The 19,395-nt window shown below is 39.6% G+C and overlaps 1 protein-coding gene across 1 annotated transcript in view; it reads left to right on the forward strand.

The window, feature by feature from the left end:
* Window positions 1-1,794: 1,794 nt before the first annotated feature.
* The window catches only part of M1AP (meiosis 1 associated protein), a 109,458-nt gene continuing 91,857 nt past the window's right edge, over window positions 1,795-19,395 (forward strand). Inside the window, exons 1-2 of the mRNA XM_074273218.1 lie at window positions 1,795-1,999; window positions 17,889-18,160. Of these exons, the coding sequence (XP_074129319.1) occupies window positions 17,936-18,160 (225 nt within the window). The 5' untranslated portion in view covers window positions 1,795-1,999; window positions 17,889-17,935. The remainder of the gene's footprint in view (window positions 2,000-17,888; window positions 18,161-19,395) is intronic.

Consider the following 19,395-nt stretch of genomic DNA (forward strand, 5'->3'; position numbering starts at 1 on the left):
CCCGCTGTGAAGAGACCCTCTTCTCAGTGAAAACCTTTTGTTATTTCTCTGCTAGGACCTCTATTTCTCTACTAGGACTTTGCCACTGAGAAAGTCTGTCTTCCTAGCAAAACTGACTTCTCAGTGCCAATAAAACTTCCTTTTTTGCCACTAATATTTCTGGTTCCTGAATTCTTTCATGTTAGATCTGCTTCGATCAAAAGGGGATTCCCACAACTCTTTACTCTGCCACTAACTACATAAATGGAAATAACAAAACTGAATGATGGGAAAGTTTGGTGATCAAGCTTGACCTCAAAGAAGAAGTAATAAAAAATATTTCTGCCCTGCTTCTATGCTGAGGGGACGGTCTATGATTATGCAATGTTGGACTTTTTCGTTGTGTCCATTAGTTGTGCTGAACTAATTTTTTCCTCTTTTTTATCCTTTCTTACAAGAGGGTGGAACTCTGGCTTGGTGATAGGAGGGAGATGCCAGGGGTGTAAAAATGAAATCTATCAATAGCATTTATTATTTTAAATACCTCGGTGGTTTATGTTGCAAGTTTGGTATGAATCCGCAATGTGACATACAGCCAAAAAGTTAATTAGGTTTTAGGATGTGCTAATAAAACCATAGTGTCCAGAACAAGGGAGGTGATTGTCCCACTGTCATCTGACCTGGTTAGATGCCATCTGGAATATCATGTTCAGTTCAGAGCTCCACACTTTAGGCAGGATGCTGACACACTGGAGTGCATCCAGAGGGTGGCAACCGGCTGGGGGAGAAGATTGCAGACAGTGCCATACAAGGTTTGGTTGGAAAAAACTAGGGCTGTGTAGCCTAGAAAGGAGAAAACAGGATAAATATACTAGCTGCCTTCAGATTTTGAAGAGCTATTTTGTGGAAGAAATTATGCTTTCCCTGAAAGCAGAATGAAAAGCAGTAGAGATTTGTAGGAAAAGAAAAACTTCCAAAGGAGTAAGCAGGAAAGATTCTGCTCACGCTGGTTGGACTGATGGTGACCTCAAATGTCACCTCACGACTGGCATCCAGACCTTTCACAATTAGTTGTCAGGATATTACCCACTAGCATCTTGGCTAGAGTGACAGCCTGAGTTCCAATCGGGCCTCGGACATTACTCATCACGTGACCCTTTGCAGGTCACTTAACCCTGCTTGCCTCAGTTTCCTGGTCTGTAAAATGAGCTGGAGAAGGAAATATTCAACCGCTCAGCATCCTTGCCAAGAAAATCAGGAAGAGGGTCACAGAGACAAAACTGAACAACATTTCTAATTTCTCCAGGTTCTGGCCAGACTGTGCTGCTTGCTGTTCCCTGTAATGGGCACCCCCCTTCCTGCCTACACGTCTCTGCACGGGCTTTCTGTGATCCTTCCTCCTCTGGAACACATGGAAGCCCTAGAACCTTCGAGAATCGCCTCCTTCCGACCAGCTGTTAACACCCTCCCCCATCCTTATTACTGCATATTTATTTTCTACTATCCCGTGTGTACGTCCCCAGGAGTATATTCTGGTACTACCGTATATGACATTATGCATCTTCTCGTGTTAAATTACAAAATAACGTTTACAAAATGTAAGCTCCTTGAAGGTAAGCCTCTGACTCACGCATTTACATCCCTAGCAAAAAGCCCGTCCTGCACAGGCGCGTGCTCAATAAGTGCTGATTGATTGACAGACCAGGGTTAAAGGGTGAGAGGGGAGGGAATGTTCCACTCGCCCCGGTGGGGGAGGAAGTGCCCGGGGAAGCGGCTCTGGTTTAACGCTGTTCCCGACTGCGCCTGGCAGAGATAAGTACGGGCCGCTATCAGTCATCGGGGCTTCGAAGGTCATAAGTCCGAAAAGGGGGTGGTTACTTCAACGTGAGAACGAGTCTCCCCCGCCCCCATTCCCCGGGACTTGTTGGAGCCGTCCTAGTGCCTCCTGGCGGCGGGGCGGAGGCTGCCACGTGGTGCACCTCACTCAGGCCCCCGACCTGGGCTCCCTGCGGAGGCTCAGGTAAGGAGGAGGGGTCTGGGTGGGGGAGGGGAGGGACTAGGGGCCTCCGCCGCTGGTTCGAATCCCTCTTCTGAGGGGGGTGGGGGGAGTCTCGGTCAGAACCCCTCCTCTTGGATCTCAGTTTCCTCTTCTGTCAGATGAGGGCTCTGCACCGCTGGGCACCAAGGCCGCTCCGGGCCGAGGCGGACGTTCTGACTCCGCTGCCTCCTGGGGTCACTGCTTCCATCTTTTATATAAACTTACTTTTTACTCCGAATTTAACACACTTCAAATAAAAGAGGCGCTTTCTGCGTCCTTGGCAAAAGGAGAATAAAAAGGACTGTGAGGCGTGCCGAGTGCACGAGCGTAACTTTGGAAGCTGCCCCGCCTGTCGGCGCTCCTCTCTGGCCGGCCCTCGCTCTCCTCCCGGCGTCCGCCGGACACGTAACCGGAAGTGCTCGGCCGCACCCCGCGGTGGCCTAACCGCCCCGTGCCTCCACTTCCCCTTCTGGGAAATGGGCGCGGGCCTGCTCCTCCTTGGATACTCGGTGCTCTGTGGGTGCTGCTGCTGCTGCTCTAAAGGAAGCCTCCGGCCAGCGGATGGCTCTGGATAGAGCGAACACCGCCCCGCAGTCCAAACGCTGCTCTCTGCCTCCCAGTACCTACTAGCCGTGTGACCCGTGTGTCACTTAACTCCAACTGCCCTGAGGAAGAAAATGCCCCAACTTTGACTGCCTCCCTCTCCCTTGTGTAACTGTTTAAGTTTTGTTAGTGATTTTTGTTTCTATTGAAGTCATTTCCTGATCTACCACAAGCAAAGAGAAAACAGCTTCTCAAAAAAAAAAAAAAAAAAAAAAAAAAAAGCTTCTTATCCATCAGTTTCCACCTCTAGTCATTTACCCTGAATCTTTACCCTCCTGTCCCCCTCTCCCTCCCTCCCTGTCTCTTTGTCTCTGTTTCTCTCTCTCTGTCTCTATCTCTGTCTGTCTCTCTATCTCTGTTTCCATCTCTGTCTCTCTGCCTCTATCTCTGTCTGTCTCTCTATCTCTGTTTCCGTCTCTGTCTCTTTCTGTCTCTCTCTGCCTCTCTGTCTCTATCTCTGTTTCCGTCTCTGTCTCTGTTTCTGTCTCTCTCTTTGTCTCTCTGTCTCTATCTCTGTCTCTGTTTCCATCTCTGTCTCTGTTTCAGTCTCTTTCTCTGTCTGTCTCTCTATCTCTGTCTCTCTGTCTCTATCTCTGTCTCTGTCTCTGTTTCCATCTCTGTCTCTGTTTCAGTCTCTTTCTCTCTCTGTCTGTCTCTCTATCTCTGTCTCTCTGTCTCTATCTCTGTTTCCGTCTCTGTCTCTGTTTCTGTCTCTCTGTCTCTCTATCTCTGTTTCCGTCTGTCTCTGTTTCTGTCTCTCTCTTTGTCTCTCTGTCTCTATCTCTGTCTCTGTTTCCATCTCTGTCTCTGTTTCTGTCTCTCTGTCTCTATCTCTGTCTGTCTCTCTATCTCTGTTTCCGTCTCTGTCTCTGTTTCCGTCTGTCTCTGTTTCTGTCTCTCTCTCTCTGTCTCTATCTCTGTTTCCGTCTCTGTCTCTGTTTCTGTCTCTCTATCTATCTCTGTCTCTCTATCTCTGTCTCTGTTTCTGTCTCTCTGTCTCTATCTCTGTCTCTCTATCTCTGTTTCCATCTGTCTCTGTTTCTGTCTCTCTCTTTGTCTCTGTCTCTATCTCTGTCTCTGTTTCCATCTCTGTCTCTGTTTCTGTCACTGTCTCTATCTCTGTCTGTCTCTCTATCTCTGTTTCTGTCTCTCTCTGTCTGTCTCTATCTCTGTTTCCGTCTGTCTCTGTTTCTGTCTATCTATCTCTGTCTGTCTCTCTATCTCTGTCTCTGTTTCTGTCTCTCTATCTATCTCTGTCTGTCTCTCTATCTCTGTCTCTGTTTCTGTCTCTCTGTCTCTCTATCTCTCTGTCTATCTCTGTTTCCGTCTGTCTCTGTTTCTGTCTATCTATCTCTGTCTGTCTCTCTATCTCTGTCTCTGTTTCTGTCTCTCTCTGTCTCTATCTCTGTTTCCGTCTCTGTCTCTGTTTCTGTCTCTCTCTCTCTCTCTGTCTCTCTATCTCTGTCTCTGTTTCTGTCTCTCTGTCTCTCTCTGTCTCTCTATCTCTCTGTCTATCTCTGTTTTTGTCTGTCTCTCTGTCTCAAAGGTTAGAGCGAAGCAGTGAGTCAGAAACCATTAGGCAGGTGAGAATCTGGGTTCACAGAAAGGACAAGCTACATCTCGAACAGATTATTTCACATTGTGTCTGTTTGTTCAAGTCTAAAATGAGGAACTAGGACTGGATAAGCGCAAAGTTTCCTCCTCCTCTAGTCTGAGGTGAATGTTCTAGACAAGGCATGAGGAAAGGAAAAGTCACTATGGCAAGAGCAGATGCGGATCTCGGGAAGAAGAGGAGCTCGTTGCATCCGTGGTGAACCTGTTTCAGACAGGAAACCTCTAATTCTGTTCTCTGCGCAGGAAGGAGCCTTAGGATTCGGTTAAGGGATTGCAAGTGGAAGCAAGTAAACACGTACATACCGCCAGCTCCTGTGGATAATAGGGTAGACTGTATCACCTCATGGACTATGCTTGAGGAAGCAGCAAGAAAGTTGTTTTTTATCTCTATTTAATGCATCCTTAACAGAAAACATTAAACCGAGGCTCAGAGAAAATTCCTAATGTCCAGGAAGGTGGGGAGTGGGGTGGGGAATGTCCCTGGGCCCACAGTTTTATTTAATCCACTGCAGTCCCAGCCCCAGCATTCCACGTGGGAGCCGGCCCTGCACAATTACTGAGCCTGTGAGTGACAGATAAGGCATTAATGGCATGTGTTTGCTGGTAAATACATTGGATCCATTGTTAGGAGATTATTTTTCACAATTAATTCTCAGTATTGCTGGCTTATCCCTGTCATTTGCCTTTTGTTCTCAAGTGTGATATTCTCTGTCTTCGCTATGGGGAGTGTCTCATTTGAAATGTTCCAGTGTGTTCTAATTAAATACCTCTTCCTTGTTGTTTACTTATTTAAAATAGCAACTGAAGTGCTGGTCATTTGTCCACTCTATTAGCTAAACACTGGACTGCTTGGAGGGAAATCTCTGCCAGATGGACAGAGGTCCTTTGCCAGCCCTCCCAGCTGGGAAACAGTGATGCATTTAAAGACCTTGAGCGTTGTGTTTGTAGGCACATGGCTAACAATGACTGGTAAAAGTAAGCTTAATGAGAGGCAATTTTGATCCAGGGGTAAGAATTCTAGGGTTTTGAATCAGGAGACCTGAGGATGTCACCAGCTGTTTGGTTGTAGGCTAGTCGCTTAGGGAAACCTCTATGAAGAGGAGAAAATGATCATATTTGCAGCACCTATGTCACAGAATCATGGAGATCAAATGAAATTTCATATATGTGTGTACACAGATATATTTATATATATGGTATTGTAAACTTTAAAGAGCTGTATAAGTGGAAGCATGTCTGTTCTCTAGTGCTTATTGAGAACTGGGGAGTGTGACCCTGTTCTTGGTACTGGGTTGGCAGTGTCCCTGTTAACAAAGAGAGTGCATTCTGCCAGTAAGTATAATTTGTTATCAGACACTGAGACAATGTAGGAGGCATAGAAATGTATTCCACGGAATGTGAATCACCCCCTTAGCCCAGCATAGCCCCTCCTTTGTCCCCTCTCTCAAGACAGTTCCTCTACCTAGTGACACAGAGGCTGCATATGGCCAGAGTTCGGGGGCATTTCTCCCACTTATAGCTGTCACTGTACCATTTGGCCTAAGTCTTGGTCTATCCCAGAGCGGACTGAGCCTGAGACAGTGACCACAATCAAAGGGACCACTGCTCACCCCTATGAGCTCTGTGAAAAATGAGTGTTATTTGTGGAGAATTGGTTATCAAGGCATCATTATATGACAATTATTTCACCTGGAATAAAAATTGGTCTCTGCCCTGTCACTCAGAATCTTCAAAAGATAGCCTTAACAAACTATTTAAATTCAGGGCAGAAATATACTTTAGCAAATATCTTTCTTATTAGATAATGTAGAGGGGGATTTATGAACTATCAGATGAAAGGAGATAGATTTTAGGTAGTAGTTTAGGAAATAGGAGATTAAGATTAGGTTACTTAAGAACATTTCATATCAGTGATCTTAACTATGTTTAGGGTCAGGGATAAGAAAAGAAAGAACTGTTCTCATGGAAAAGATGAGAAAATTTTTGTAGTTCTAAGTGGGTGAACATTTAATAAATAATAAACATTTTAAATTTGTGAAAAGTAATATAGTTTAGAAAAAGTGTTTTGTTTCAACTAGCTATTTTATAAAGTCAGACATACCTATATAGATGGATGGAGCTGTGTGTGAAATGAAAAGGCTCTCCCCGAAGCCTAGGAAAACAGTTTTTTGGCTGCCATCTCAATGTATTGAGTTTGCACTGAAACCGATATTTTTTCCCCAGATTGTTGTCCAGATACAACTTCCCCATTTGATTGAACTTCAGTGTGGAACTTTACATGAATCCATTATACTTCATTTTATTTATAATACAAACCATTATTCTACCTTATCAACAATTATTGGGTCTTACCTGTAAATTTTCTGAACACTTTGAAATCGGTTCTCTCAAAACCTTACTTGCCTGACAGATTATGTCTGGCTTTTTATCTATCACAAACTCCATTATCAAATGGCCACTATCCTTTCAGGTTCCCATAGTGTCTGCTTTAACTATTAGTTTCTCCTTGGTGATTAGATTCAGATTCAGATCTAGAATAGCAGTTCCCTTTAGTGCTTCCTCCACATTTTGAAAGGAATAAGTCACCAGTTTGCAGCTGTTCTGCTTTTGAAAGAGAAAGAGACTCCCGAACAGAATTACAGATATTTGAGGTCCTCTATCACTACAGGATCATGCTTTCTTTCATGCTGAGTTTGTAATAAGTTTCTCTTTTATTTTTATTTTTTAAATTTTATTAAAACTTTTTCTTTTCAAAACATATGCGTGGATAATTTTTCAACACTTGATCCTTTCAAATCATTGTGTTCCAAAATTTTCCTCCCCTTCCCACTTTCCCCTGCCCTAGATGGAAAGTAATCCAATATATGTTAATTGTGCAATTCTTTTATACATATTTCTACAATTATGCAATAAGTTTCTAAAGTATCCTATAGAAAAATCCTCCATTATCACCCAAATCCTTTTCACAATGTTCCCCCTCCCTCATCAGCTTCCATGAATATGTCTCCATAATCTACAGTGCTACTCTGCCTCTTTTCTATATTCAAGCTTTTTAAAAATAAATTAATATCCTTTCAGCCCATATTTTAAGTGAGTCATAATCCAATGTCAGAGTTGTCTCCTTATGGTAGAATCTGTAGTTCTTCCTATTACCTGTGCTTTGTGCATTTCTGTATAGACATATGAAGCCATGGGTTTTATTGTTGGCTTCTTTCTTGGTTGTTATCTTTAATGAATTACTCATCTCTTCTACTATTCTGTTTCTTAACATGTACCTGCAACTTTATTTATACTTTGTTTAGTACCTGACTTGGCAGATCTGTGTGGTCAATTTTCTCCCTTCCTTTTTCTTTTCAGTTTCAAATGCTCTTGGTTATATTTGTAAACTCCAGTAGAAAATTTGATATTATAAACAAATTAAAAAAACATAGGATACTTTACCTCTCAGATCTGTGGAGGAGGATAAATATGAATGCATATATTGCATTTAACATATATTTCTACCGTGTTTAATATGCATTGGACTACTTGCCATCTAGGAAAGGATATGGGGAAAGGGAGGAAAATTGGATCACAAAGTTTTGCAAAGGCTAATGTTGAAGAATTGTCCACACATGTTTTGAAAAATAAAAAGCTTTAATAAAGAAAAAATATATTCTTACTGGCCCTTGTTGGGTGCACTCCGTTCCTGGCCAAGTATCTATCATTCCTATATTTTTAGCTATGAACCAGAGATCTAAATCCCATTTTCAGACAATGTTATGATAATTAACTTCAGCTCCTTAGTTTGACTTTCTCTTATAAACATTAGTAATGGAGAAAATACCATCCATCCCCATAAAGCCTTCAAAGTCCTACTGGGGTGGTATTTATCTCTGAATGAATCACCAAAAGTGATTTGACACAATCAGGTTTGACAAGTCTCAGAAATTGTCTATTACTTTCTATACTGCAGAACTTGAGGCTATTTGGGTTAGACTGACACAGCTACGTGATCACCACCCCCCATGAAGTAATCATCAATGATCTCTAGTCATCTCTCCTTCCTCCAGCTCTTAATGGATGCCCTCCATCATCCAATAGCTACTATCCTTCTGCGTACCTGTGGTTTCTTGGATGCCTTAGATCTCCTCTTGCTTATAAAAAGAACCTCATACCTGCTACTTTTTTCACTCATTCTCTTATCATTGGGTCCCCCAGAGACAGAATTCCCCTCTGCTCTGTTTCTTCTTTGAAGTACTTCCTGTTCTTCCAGGAGTACTTTATCTTCCTTGATAACCCAAAGGATAAAGTTCTGTTCCTCTAGACCATTCACTTTCTCTCTGTGATGTAGACCAACTTGAATTTTGTGTAATACTTGGTGATTAGGGAAAACTAAACATAGCAAATTCCACAGGTCTTTATGAAATGCTCCATGTCGTCCTTACTTGCTTGAACAACTCATTGTGTCATTTTGGGTATTTCTCTTTTCTGGTCTTCATGGCTAATTGACATCCTTGATGTTGTCTTTTAGACTATTTCTTTCACACACACCTTTTGCCATGACCTACTAAAGAGATTTTGGAACATTTGAAATTGTGACTCTAAGATTTTGCATGTTAAGGATAGATAGAAGGAAACAAGCATTTATTAAGCACCATGCTTAATATTACTACATGCCAGGCACTGGGTAAAGTGCTTTAAAAAGATCTCCTTTGATTTTCAAACTAGGAGATGGTTGCTATATTATTCCCATTTTATAGTACAGAAAACTGATGCAGACAGGTTAAATTACTGGCCAATGCCACACAATGAGTAACTATCTGAGGCTCTGAATTTGAACTCCAAGCCTTGTGCTCTATGTACTTGCTATCTCAAGGATCAAATGAAGAACATTAACAGCCTAACTAAACTGAATAGTTTGGAATTGAAAAATCATCAACTCCCTTTCCTCCAGATTCTACATCAGAACAAACAGCCCCCTTCTTGACAGCCTAGATCTTAGTACTATGTAAGCGCTGCTAGATTTTTAGAAATGGAACAGGCTAAAGGGAAGAAGAGCCTATAAATAAATATAAATAATAAACATAAATATAGAGACCAGGAATTAGGTGAGAAGGCAGCATTCCCACAGAGTAAGAATATGTATCCTGAAACAAAGTCCTGAGAAGACCGGAATTTCTGGATTTTCCATTTTTTATGACACCAAATACTTTTGTGGAATGCCTGGGTATGAAATAGCTCACTTTGGTAAAGCTCTTTTAAATTTTACAAAGCTCTCTTTACAGACTTATCTTTATGTGAAGGATTCCCATTTTACAGAGGGCTCTAGGGCACCAAGAGGGTGAGATCTGTCTCGAGTCACATAGTATTAGAACTTAGAATCAAAAGCAGGTCTTCTGACTCCTAGTTCAGTGCTCTTTCCACCACACAGTCCAGCCTAATTTATTTGCCAACTCCGATTGTTGCCTGCCAAGCTGGCCCTTTCCACTGCCCTTGATGAGGTTGTTTTATAGCAATCCTGAGTTTATCGCATTCGTTGACCTCCTCATGATTATGTCCACACTGTTGGTAAGTGCTCTGTTTCAGATCACGAGGAAGTCTCTGGTGAGGTTTCCTTTTGTCCATTATCCACCTGTTTTGGGTCTTGAAAGAGAAACTGTGTTGGAGTAAGAATAGATTCAGGCTTGTCAGTCCAGGACTACATTACTGATGATCTTGTATTTCTATTTAATGTTGCTCAGGAATTGCTAGAGCCAGCTCTAATTAATCAAGCTAGTTGTTAAATTATCAGTGTGAACATTTACACTTCAGAAGTTAGGATCTGTACCTTCTGAATCCAATTCTTCCTGTGCAACAAAAAATTCGGTTCTACAAACATATATTGTATCTAAATTATACTGTAATATATTTAACATGTATAAGACTGCTTGCCATCTGGGGGAGGGGGTTGGGGGAGGAAGGGAAAAAATCTGAATAGAAGTAAGTGCAAGGGATAATGTTGTAAAAAATTACCCATGCATATGTACTGTCAAAAAATGTTATAATTATAAAATAAAATAAAAAATTAAAAAAAAAAAAGAAGTTAGGATCTGCTACAAATCAGGGCATGAAGATTTTTTGTTTTCTTAATTGTCTAGACTTAAGAAAGCATTAATAATGCAAAGTAAGCTTAAAAATATCTATTCACACATTTTTCCAACCAGAGAGCCCAGTTGTCAAACATTTACCAGCTCATCCCCATATTTCTGTATAAATACACTCTCCAGGAGTGTAGTGAAGACTTGGAGAATAACATCATCTCTGGACTGGAAATGTAGAGACTGTACACTTACAAAACAACAATAATAATCAGCACCTATAACACTCTAAGGCTGGCAAAATACTTTACATTGCGTGAACTTCCCCAGCTTAGGGCTGATAGCTGAGGATGGTTAGTTTAATTCAGTTCCATTGAGTATGGTGCTGATAAGCCCCTATTTATGAGCCTCTTAGCTTCACTGGCTTCATAGCCACAAACTGAATAACTCCCTAGCACCCGGCTGGCACTTTGTGAATGTGTGATTACCCAGGGCATCCCTTCTTCCTCCAAGCATGCATCTTTGTGGAATTGAAGCAGGTTCAGCTCTGCCAGGATTTAAAGTGTTTCCTGTGGGTCTCCAGATTATCTCATACCTGCTTCTTAGTGCTCATGTCAAATAAGACATAGCTCCCCCCCAGCTGCTGATTTTCCTAGCATGCTCACACCTTCTCAATACAATGTCTTCCCCACAATCCACCACTTCCTTTTGCTGTTCATTATCAGGCTGCCTTCTTTCTTACACCCTTAAACATCCACACAGAGTTGAAATCGTTTATTTCCCACTCATGTTGCTTTCTGGCCAGGAAAACTATGTGACAGGGTAATTCCTCTTTTTCTCCCAACCCTACCATATTCCACTCTCCTGACCCTAAAAGGACTGAATGAAAGAGTATAGATCTATAATCTGGGGCCCATTAACTTTTCAAAATTTTTTTGATGATTATATGTCAATATAATTGATTTTCTTGGTAATCATATATGACTTATTTTATACATTTCAGAACATCCTAAGGTCTTTTCCAGACTACCAAAGGGGACTGTGATGCAAAAAAAAAAAAAAAAAAGCATAAAAACCAGTAGCTGGATGACTATACAGCTCTCCCAGCTATTGGAAACATAACACAAAGTACATTTCCTGCTGACAGTGAGGAAATGGAATGTCTTTATCAGTAACAATCAGCACATTACATCTCACTCCATTATGTACATGATGATTCATAAGAAATCTAGCTCAAGGAGCCAGCTATCCCAGTTATCTATAGAGGTCTGGGAGCAGGGGACATCACCTCTAATCTCTTTGGTTTGATATGCAGATTGATGCTGCTTTTGCAACATTCTTTTAACTATAAATATTGCAGTTATCCACTATAAGTGCAAGCTTGTGTGAGTTTTGGCAGATACAAAGAAGATTAACATCTGGGTCTTGCCCACATGGAGCTTATCTACTTTGGGAGCTAGATCTGTGTTTTTTGTTGTTGTTATTCTTTACTATTCAAAACTTTGATGAATCTTTAATTTATCTCATTAATATGGGTATTCCTCCAAAAATGCAGAGGCAAATCATCCATGCCTGTTCATTCTGGGCAACTTTTGTTCATGTGCTCCCATGAATTTTTCACAAGGAACCCACCTACCATGCTGGGGGGTCTTTAAAGGGAAGTAAAAGCTTTCACGTTGTAGCTCCTGTCCACCCTTCAAGACTTAATGCACCTTATTCTCTTATATGCACTTAGTGTTCTAAAATGGATTAATTTGCTGTTCCCATATATGACATTCTGTCTACCATTTCTGTGCCTTTACACAGGCTTTCTCCTATATGTTTGTTGAAGCCATTCCAAATCTCTGCCTTATTTAATAGCTTCCTTCACAAACACACACATACACATATACACACAAACACACACACACACACCTCTGTTGCTAGTGTCCTGCCTGAAATTATACACATTTTGCATTTAATTTTCTATATACATGTTGTTTTCTTCCAGTGGAATGTAAGCTTAAAGAGAAAAACTATTTTTATTTTTGTCTTTGTATTTGCACACAGTAGATATTTAATAAATGTATAATGAATGAAGGAGATTAGAATTCCATAATTTACAGCCATCTCTCATCAACAGAAGAGAATTGGTTTGGTTTGTTTGATTTTCTTTAAAAAGACAGGCATTTGTGTTAGAGAGAAGCTTGGCTTAATTAAAAACACAGCACAACTTCCCGAAATAAATATGCAACAAGGATTATCATACAGTCGACTATGTCTATTTTCCAAGGACTAATGTTGCTAAGTTTGGAAAAGCTCCTCTTCAGTGGGCTGTCCACTTAATGATGAATTCTTTAGCAATGACAGCTTATAAAAAACTAATCCAGACTCATGAAAAGTTAAATAACTGTAATGATAGAAAGAAGGGCTGAAATTAGTTTGGAAAGTAAAAATAGAATTAAAAACCTGAGTGCTGTGTCTTGTTAATTGGGAAATCACAGAAATGAAGAGTTATAGTTTTTACAATGAGAAATAATGCTGTTTTTGAATAAAAAACTTTTTTTATTTTTGATAATATTGTGCAGTTATATAATTTGTCCTACTGATAGGATTACTGGAGGAAAGGATATACTTTTATATTGTGCTGTCAGAATGTTCTCCAAAAAGATTTCCCTGTTTTCAGAGCTCCTTCACCTTGCCCCTTTGACTTAGCCTATTCTGATACCTGTACAACCAATTCATGGGACTATGCTTTGGAGCCATTCCTGGCTTCTGGAATCCAGAATTCTGCCTCATTTAAATCCCGCCCTTTACCTGTCTCCTTGTCTCTGCTACCCTCTCCATATCTTGTATCCTATTTAGCACTCCTACTCCTGACTGCTAAGAACTTCAGCTCTATAAGAGTTCATTTATTAAGGTTTGTTAACAAGAAAAAGGAAGGCTAAAGTATTAACAAGGAAAAGGCACAAAAATAATATAACCAGGCAGATGTATGTAAGAAACCATCTTCATCCCACACGTAGTCATCTAAACTTTTTTCAATTTTTCTGGACTAAAGTTGCCCACCTAATGCCTCCAAGTGCTAGGAGTGAAGGTAATAGGTTTGTCTTCCCCCATTTGACCCTAGATAAATAATAATTTTTTCCTAAACATATGCAACCTCAATTTAGAATTTGCCTTTTGGGACTTGCAAGAACTGGTTTATTGATTCACTTTTTTAACATGTTGGTGATCTGCCTGTATGATCATTTACCTAATTAAATACATAACTGAACCCAACCAGGGGACAGACAAGCAAAAATAAGCTGTGAAACAAAACAATTCCCGTCAACTTCAGCCAGAATAATTTAACAGTATACACAGACTATTCCCCAAATTTGCAAAATACAACTTTCTTTACTGGATCTCATATTTTAATCTTATTTCTTGCTAGTGTTAGATTGTTGATGAACCTGATGAGCCAAAATGCTCTTATGAGAATCTTGATGGAAAAAAACACGTAGATATTACAATTAAGAAGATACTAATTATAAAGAGATTCAGTTTGATTTAGCCTTGAAGGGTGTATCTCCTTGGTGGGAGTCACCACAAGTCAAGGCTCTGCTCTTCAGTTTTACAAATAGAGGAGCTTTATTTTCTTACTTCTTTCTGGAGTTACCACATCCTTAGGAATGAATTCTTGCTAATAAAACTAGATCAAGGTTGGCTGATAAATTAGAATTATACTTAAATGAAGAAATCTGCAATTATACTTAAATGAAGAACTCTGCAAATCCCAGAATATTTATGGCCCTTCTCTCAATCAATTGGTTAGAGATCTCTGCCCCCCCCCAACAAAGATGTACTTTTTTTCTTGTTTGTACCTGGAACCCAAGTAAAAGTGATATATTAACAACAACCTTGAGTAAATTATGGGTCTAGTATGATGGGCAGTTTCCTTATGAACTGAAAGTCTTTTTAGGGTGAGGTACCTCCCTTCTACCAAATCAGCTGAATTTCTTTAAATTGGTTTTGTTTGCCTCAGGTTCCCTATTTTCCTTCTGTCTCTCCTTCAATCCATACAGATCAATGAATATTAATTCCCACTATATACAGGACCCTGTAGTAAGTAATAAAATAAAATATAACACTACCCAGGAAGCTTAGATTCTACTGGTAGGATAAAATATGTACACAACTAAATCTACTACATGGTAGAATGTGACGGGGGGGAAAGAAAGACCAAGACAAAATGAACTAAGAAAACTTAAAGAGGGAAAACTTACTTTAGCTTTAGGGGATCACCTGAACTGAGCCTAGAAGAAAAAGAAAAGAGTCTGAATAATAATTAGATAGGTTGGATAGATGAAATGAGCATTTACTAAGCATTTACTGTGTCCTGGCATGAAAGCTGCTAATTGCTGGAAATCCAGATAAAGTCATAAACAAGATAACCCTTAATTTTGAAGAAGTTACATTTTAATGAGAGAATCTAACACATGAAAGGGAGGGTATATCATATCTATCATTTGAAGAGGCCAGAGTTGACCGTTAAAGCTTAGAATGGTTCCAGAGATGCAGTCTGGCTTTATAGTGGGACAGCGTAGGAATGATGACCAAAGGGGAATTAAGTGGACACAGAGTGGCTGCAGGTAGCCTACAGAGCTGAGGCAGGAGTCCACTGGAGTCATAAGAGGAACCTGCAGAAAAATACATGATGGTGGAAGATAGTGTGCTAAGTCAGGGAACAATTAGCCATTCTGATATGGCTCAAAATAATCTGAAAATGAGTAATATGAAATAAAGCTAATAGAAACTTAGAGCCATATCACAGAGAGCCATAGATGCTAGACTGAGGGATTTGTGTCCTCTGAGCCATAAGGATCCACGAGAGCTGAGTATGGAACAGTCTTTGCACTAAGAAAATGATTTTGGCAGCTTCTTGAAGAATGTTTTGGAGACTGGATGGGTTAGAGTCAGCTAGCAGGCTCTTGGGATAAATCCTGGCAAGAAGAGGCTAAATCTGAACCAATTGGAGAGAAGAAAAGAAGGCAGATGTGAAAGATGTTGTGGAAATAGAATGCTCAGGGTATGGAAACTGATTGAATGTAGCCAAAAAGAGGGCAAGGGAGAAGGAAGATTGGGTGACCAGGAGTGTGGTGGTGACATCACTAGGAGGTGAACTGAGGGGCGGGAAGGTGCCCAGTTCAATGATAGACTAAATGTTAGTCAGACATTTTGCAGGCAGAGATGTAAGAGGGAATGAAACTCAGGAGAGAGATTAGACTTCATTTAATATGTCAAATTGAGAGTCAGGGACATAGAGGTGATTGATAATTAAGTCCTTGAGAGGAAATGAGATTTTCCATGAAGACAATTTGGTATAAAGAAAAAACTTATAAATCCTGAGGGACAGAAAGGAAGGGAACAAGTATTTGCTTAGTGTCTACAGGCACCTCGCTAAGCACTTTATCAGTATTGTTTCATTTGATCCTCACAACATCCCTGGGAGGTAAGTGCTATCACTATTCCTATCCTTATTTCACAGTTGAAAAAAATGAGGCAAACAGAAATTAAATGACTTGCCTGGGATCACTTAGGGATAGAAGGATTATGATGAAGCTTGTTAAAAATCTGGTTTTTAGTAAAACTGAAAATATCTAAAAATAATCTTTTCTTGGGTAGAAAAACCTTGCCAGATTTCACAGTTTGAAGATAGGGAAACAGATCAAACATGATAACCAAAACTAAGAACAAAAAGTAGACTTGTCTTAGTAAAAATCTTGCTATCTCAATTTGGAATTATGCCCAAAGAGCTATCAACCCTTTGATCTAGCAGTTTTCACTACTGGGTTATATCACAAAGAGATCATTAAAAAGGGAAAAGGATCCACATGTGCAAAAATGTTTGTAGTGGCAAGAAACTAGAAACTAGATGCCCATCAGTTGAACAATGGCTGAATAAGTTTTGGTATATGAATGTAATGGAATATTGTTCTCTAATAAATGATGAGCAGGCTGATGTCAGAAAAGCCTAGAAAGACTTTCAGGAAGTGAAGTGAGCAGAACCAGGAGACTGCTGTAAACAATATCAGATTGTGTGATGATCAACTATGATAGACTTAGCTCTTATCAGCAGTACTGTGATCCAATAGACTTGGATCCACATCCAGAGAGAGAATCATGGAGATTGAAAGCAGATCAAAACATACTATTTTCACCTTTTTTCCCTCTTTGCCTTTTCTTTCTTGTGGTTTTCCCCCTTGTTCTGATTTTTCTTTCACAACATGACTATAGAAATGTGTTTTAAATGATTGCACATGAATAACCTCTATCAAATTGCTTGAGGGGAGAGAAGGAAGGAGGGAGAACAAATTGGAACTCAAAATCTTACAAAAATGAATATTGAAAACTGTTTTACATGAAGTTGGGAAAATAAAATAGTATTGAGAAGAAAGGGAAAAAAAATATTGCTGTCTTCAACCTCCTGAAGTAATTGAGTAAACAATTGATCCACTTCGGGGCAATCTTCTTCTACACTGCTGAAATGATTGATGCTATTGGTACAGCTTTCTCCACTGAGAAAGCACTAAGATATTGATTGCAGGAAGATCACTTTGTTTTCTTCTGAGGAAGATTTGAGGGGAGTGGTCAAAGAAGGAACTGAGTAATGACTGTCATTTGGAATAAATGTTAACTCCAAAATGTATTTTCACATCTTTTGCTTGTTCATGATTCTTACAAATGTTACCCCAGATCATTTCAGGGATAGAGACACGTCAGAAATCATGGGAAAAGAGAAAGAACTATGAAGTCTTAATAAAAATCAAAATATACTATTTTTACTTTTCAATTTTTTTGTTGTTGTTGTTATTTTCTTTCTCCTGGTGTTTCCCTTTTGTTCTGATTCTTCTTTCACAACGCAACAATATGAAAACATTCAATATGATTGTCTATATAATCCATATTAGATTACTTGCTATCTTGGGGAGGTGGGAGAGAAAGGAAGGAAGGAGAAAAATTTGGAGCTCATAATCTTACAAAAATGACTGTTGAAAACTATTTTTATATGTCATTGGACAAAAATAAAATACTATTAAGTGCAAAAAAAGAAATCATGAGAGAACTATGACATTTTCTCCTCATCTCTCTAGTATAGAAAGGACCTTGAATATTAGACTAATGGTAAAATAAATAAAATTCTTTCTAACATTTGTGCCTAAGAAGTCTCTTTTTGAAAGGGGAGTGTCTGAAGCCATGTTTGAACTCAGGTTCCCCTGATTCCAGAGCTGGTGCTCTATCCACTGTTCCTCGCTGCCCCCCTAAAAGTCAGTGTGGTATTAATATTTATATATATATATATATATACATATACATATATGTATATATATATAAACAGATATTTACTTGACTAGGCAAGTCATTTTTAAAAATCTCTACCTCAGTTTCCCCATCTGTTAAAAATGAGGATAATAATAGAATGAAGATCAAATGAGATAATGAGTGTGTAAAGCACTTAGCACATGCCTGGAACATGATAAACATTGTTAACTAAATGTTAACAACTAAACTTTGTTACTCTTATTATTTTATTATTTTCTGGAAACTGGAGATTTCTCTTTTCTTCTCTACAGGCAGACACCCTACAAAAAGCATTAGTTACACCTCTGGTCTGGTCACCATGCATCAGGGACATATTGCTAGCCAAGAACATATGTGGCAGCAGCCTCCCCGCCTTCTCATTGTGGATGCTGCGTCTCCTTCTTGGGCCAGGGTCTGCTCCAATCTCTGCAAAGCTCTCCAGAATTTCTTCTCTCTTGTCTGCAGCCTGGAAGGCCCTAGCCGCCTGCCCTTGTTCAGCATGTATGTGGTTCAGAGTCAGCATGAGTGCATTCTGCCTTTTATGGTGAGTAGAACCAGGGGAAGCCCCCTCAACTTGGGAAGGGTCACACCTAAGTTGGGTACAAGCTGCACCACAAACAGCAAGTTAGAGCAGTTAAGGTTTAGGAAGGGAGGCTGCATGTTATCAATAAAGAGTGAGCAAAGTGTACTAGTTGAAAAGCCAAATAAGCTATTTCTGCACAATATCCTGCTCCATGGTAATCTGGTAGTGATTCTGGACTCTTAAAAGTGATGATAGTAGTAGTTTCTACTGAGCTGGAAAGACTTCCCTCAGTTACACATTTACTTTCTGAGAGCCAGTCTAGCTAACTGAAGAGGTTCATCACCACTAGTGTGTCCACTTGGGATTTAATTTTTCAGTTACTTGAACAAAGAAAAATGCAAAGTGGCAGAAGGACCAACTTTGCTTATGCAATTACAATGGAAGAATTCTATAAAAAAGGCAGCATATTTTTAGATTGTCTCTTAATGCTAGTTTAATTCTTGGTACTTTGAATGTAAGGCCAACAGGCAGGTATAAATGAAAGCAGAAGATGTAGAAAGTGCTGCTAAATGGAAACACGGAACATAAGTCTTCCAGGGAGAGGCAAATAAAGGAAAGAGTTGGTGGCGTTGTTTTATTTAGTGTCCAAAGGCAATTAGAAGTGTCACACGGCATGTCTGGCCATCGTGTTAAAGTGCTTCTGAAGGAGCACAAAATGAGTTCATTATACAAATGAGCATTGGTTTAAAAATATAGCCATAAATACGATCAGAACTTATATGCTGACATGTTAGAAATGATGAAGAGGTATAGAAAGTCTATAAGGAACTTGATGAGACCTTCTTAAGTTAATTAATATGTGCTTTTAATACAACTAACTTAAAAACAGGGAAGGAGACAAAAAGTATGCTGAAAATATATCTCAAGAATAGGAAAAGAAAGGACAGTTTACTTATTGTACCAAACCTGACACATATGTCATGAATAAATTCTTCTGGAAGATAGCACTAGATATGACAAACATCAAAAAGCATCACAAAAATGACATCGATTGTATCTTAAGAAACAAGAAACAGCTGGCTACTGATGTGGAAATTATTTCTGAATAAGCTTTCTGTGTACAATGAAACCATCAGCTTGTTAGGGCAAAGATCAAAATCCATACCCAAATGAAGAAAGAATAAAAATGAGAAGATATGGTGTATAATTAAACCAGCAGCAATCTTGCTTATATAAACTACTGATACTTGTTAAAG

This window comes from Sminthopsis crassicaudata, chromosome 6 (genome assembly GCF_048593235.1).
Source record: "Sminthopsis crassicaudata isolate SCR6 chromosome 6, ASM4859323v1, whole genome shotgun sequence".
In the NCBI taxonomy this organism is placed as follows: Eukaryota; Metazoa; Chordata; class Mammalia; order Dasyuromorphia; family Dasyuridae; genus Sminthopsis; species Sminthopsis crassicaudata.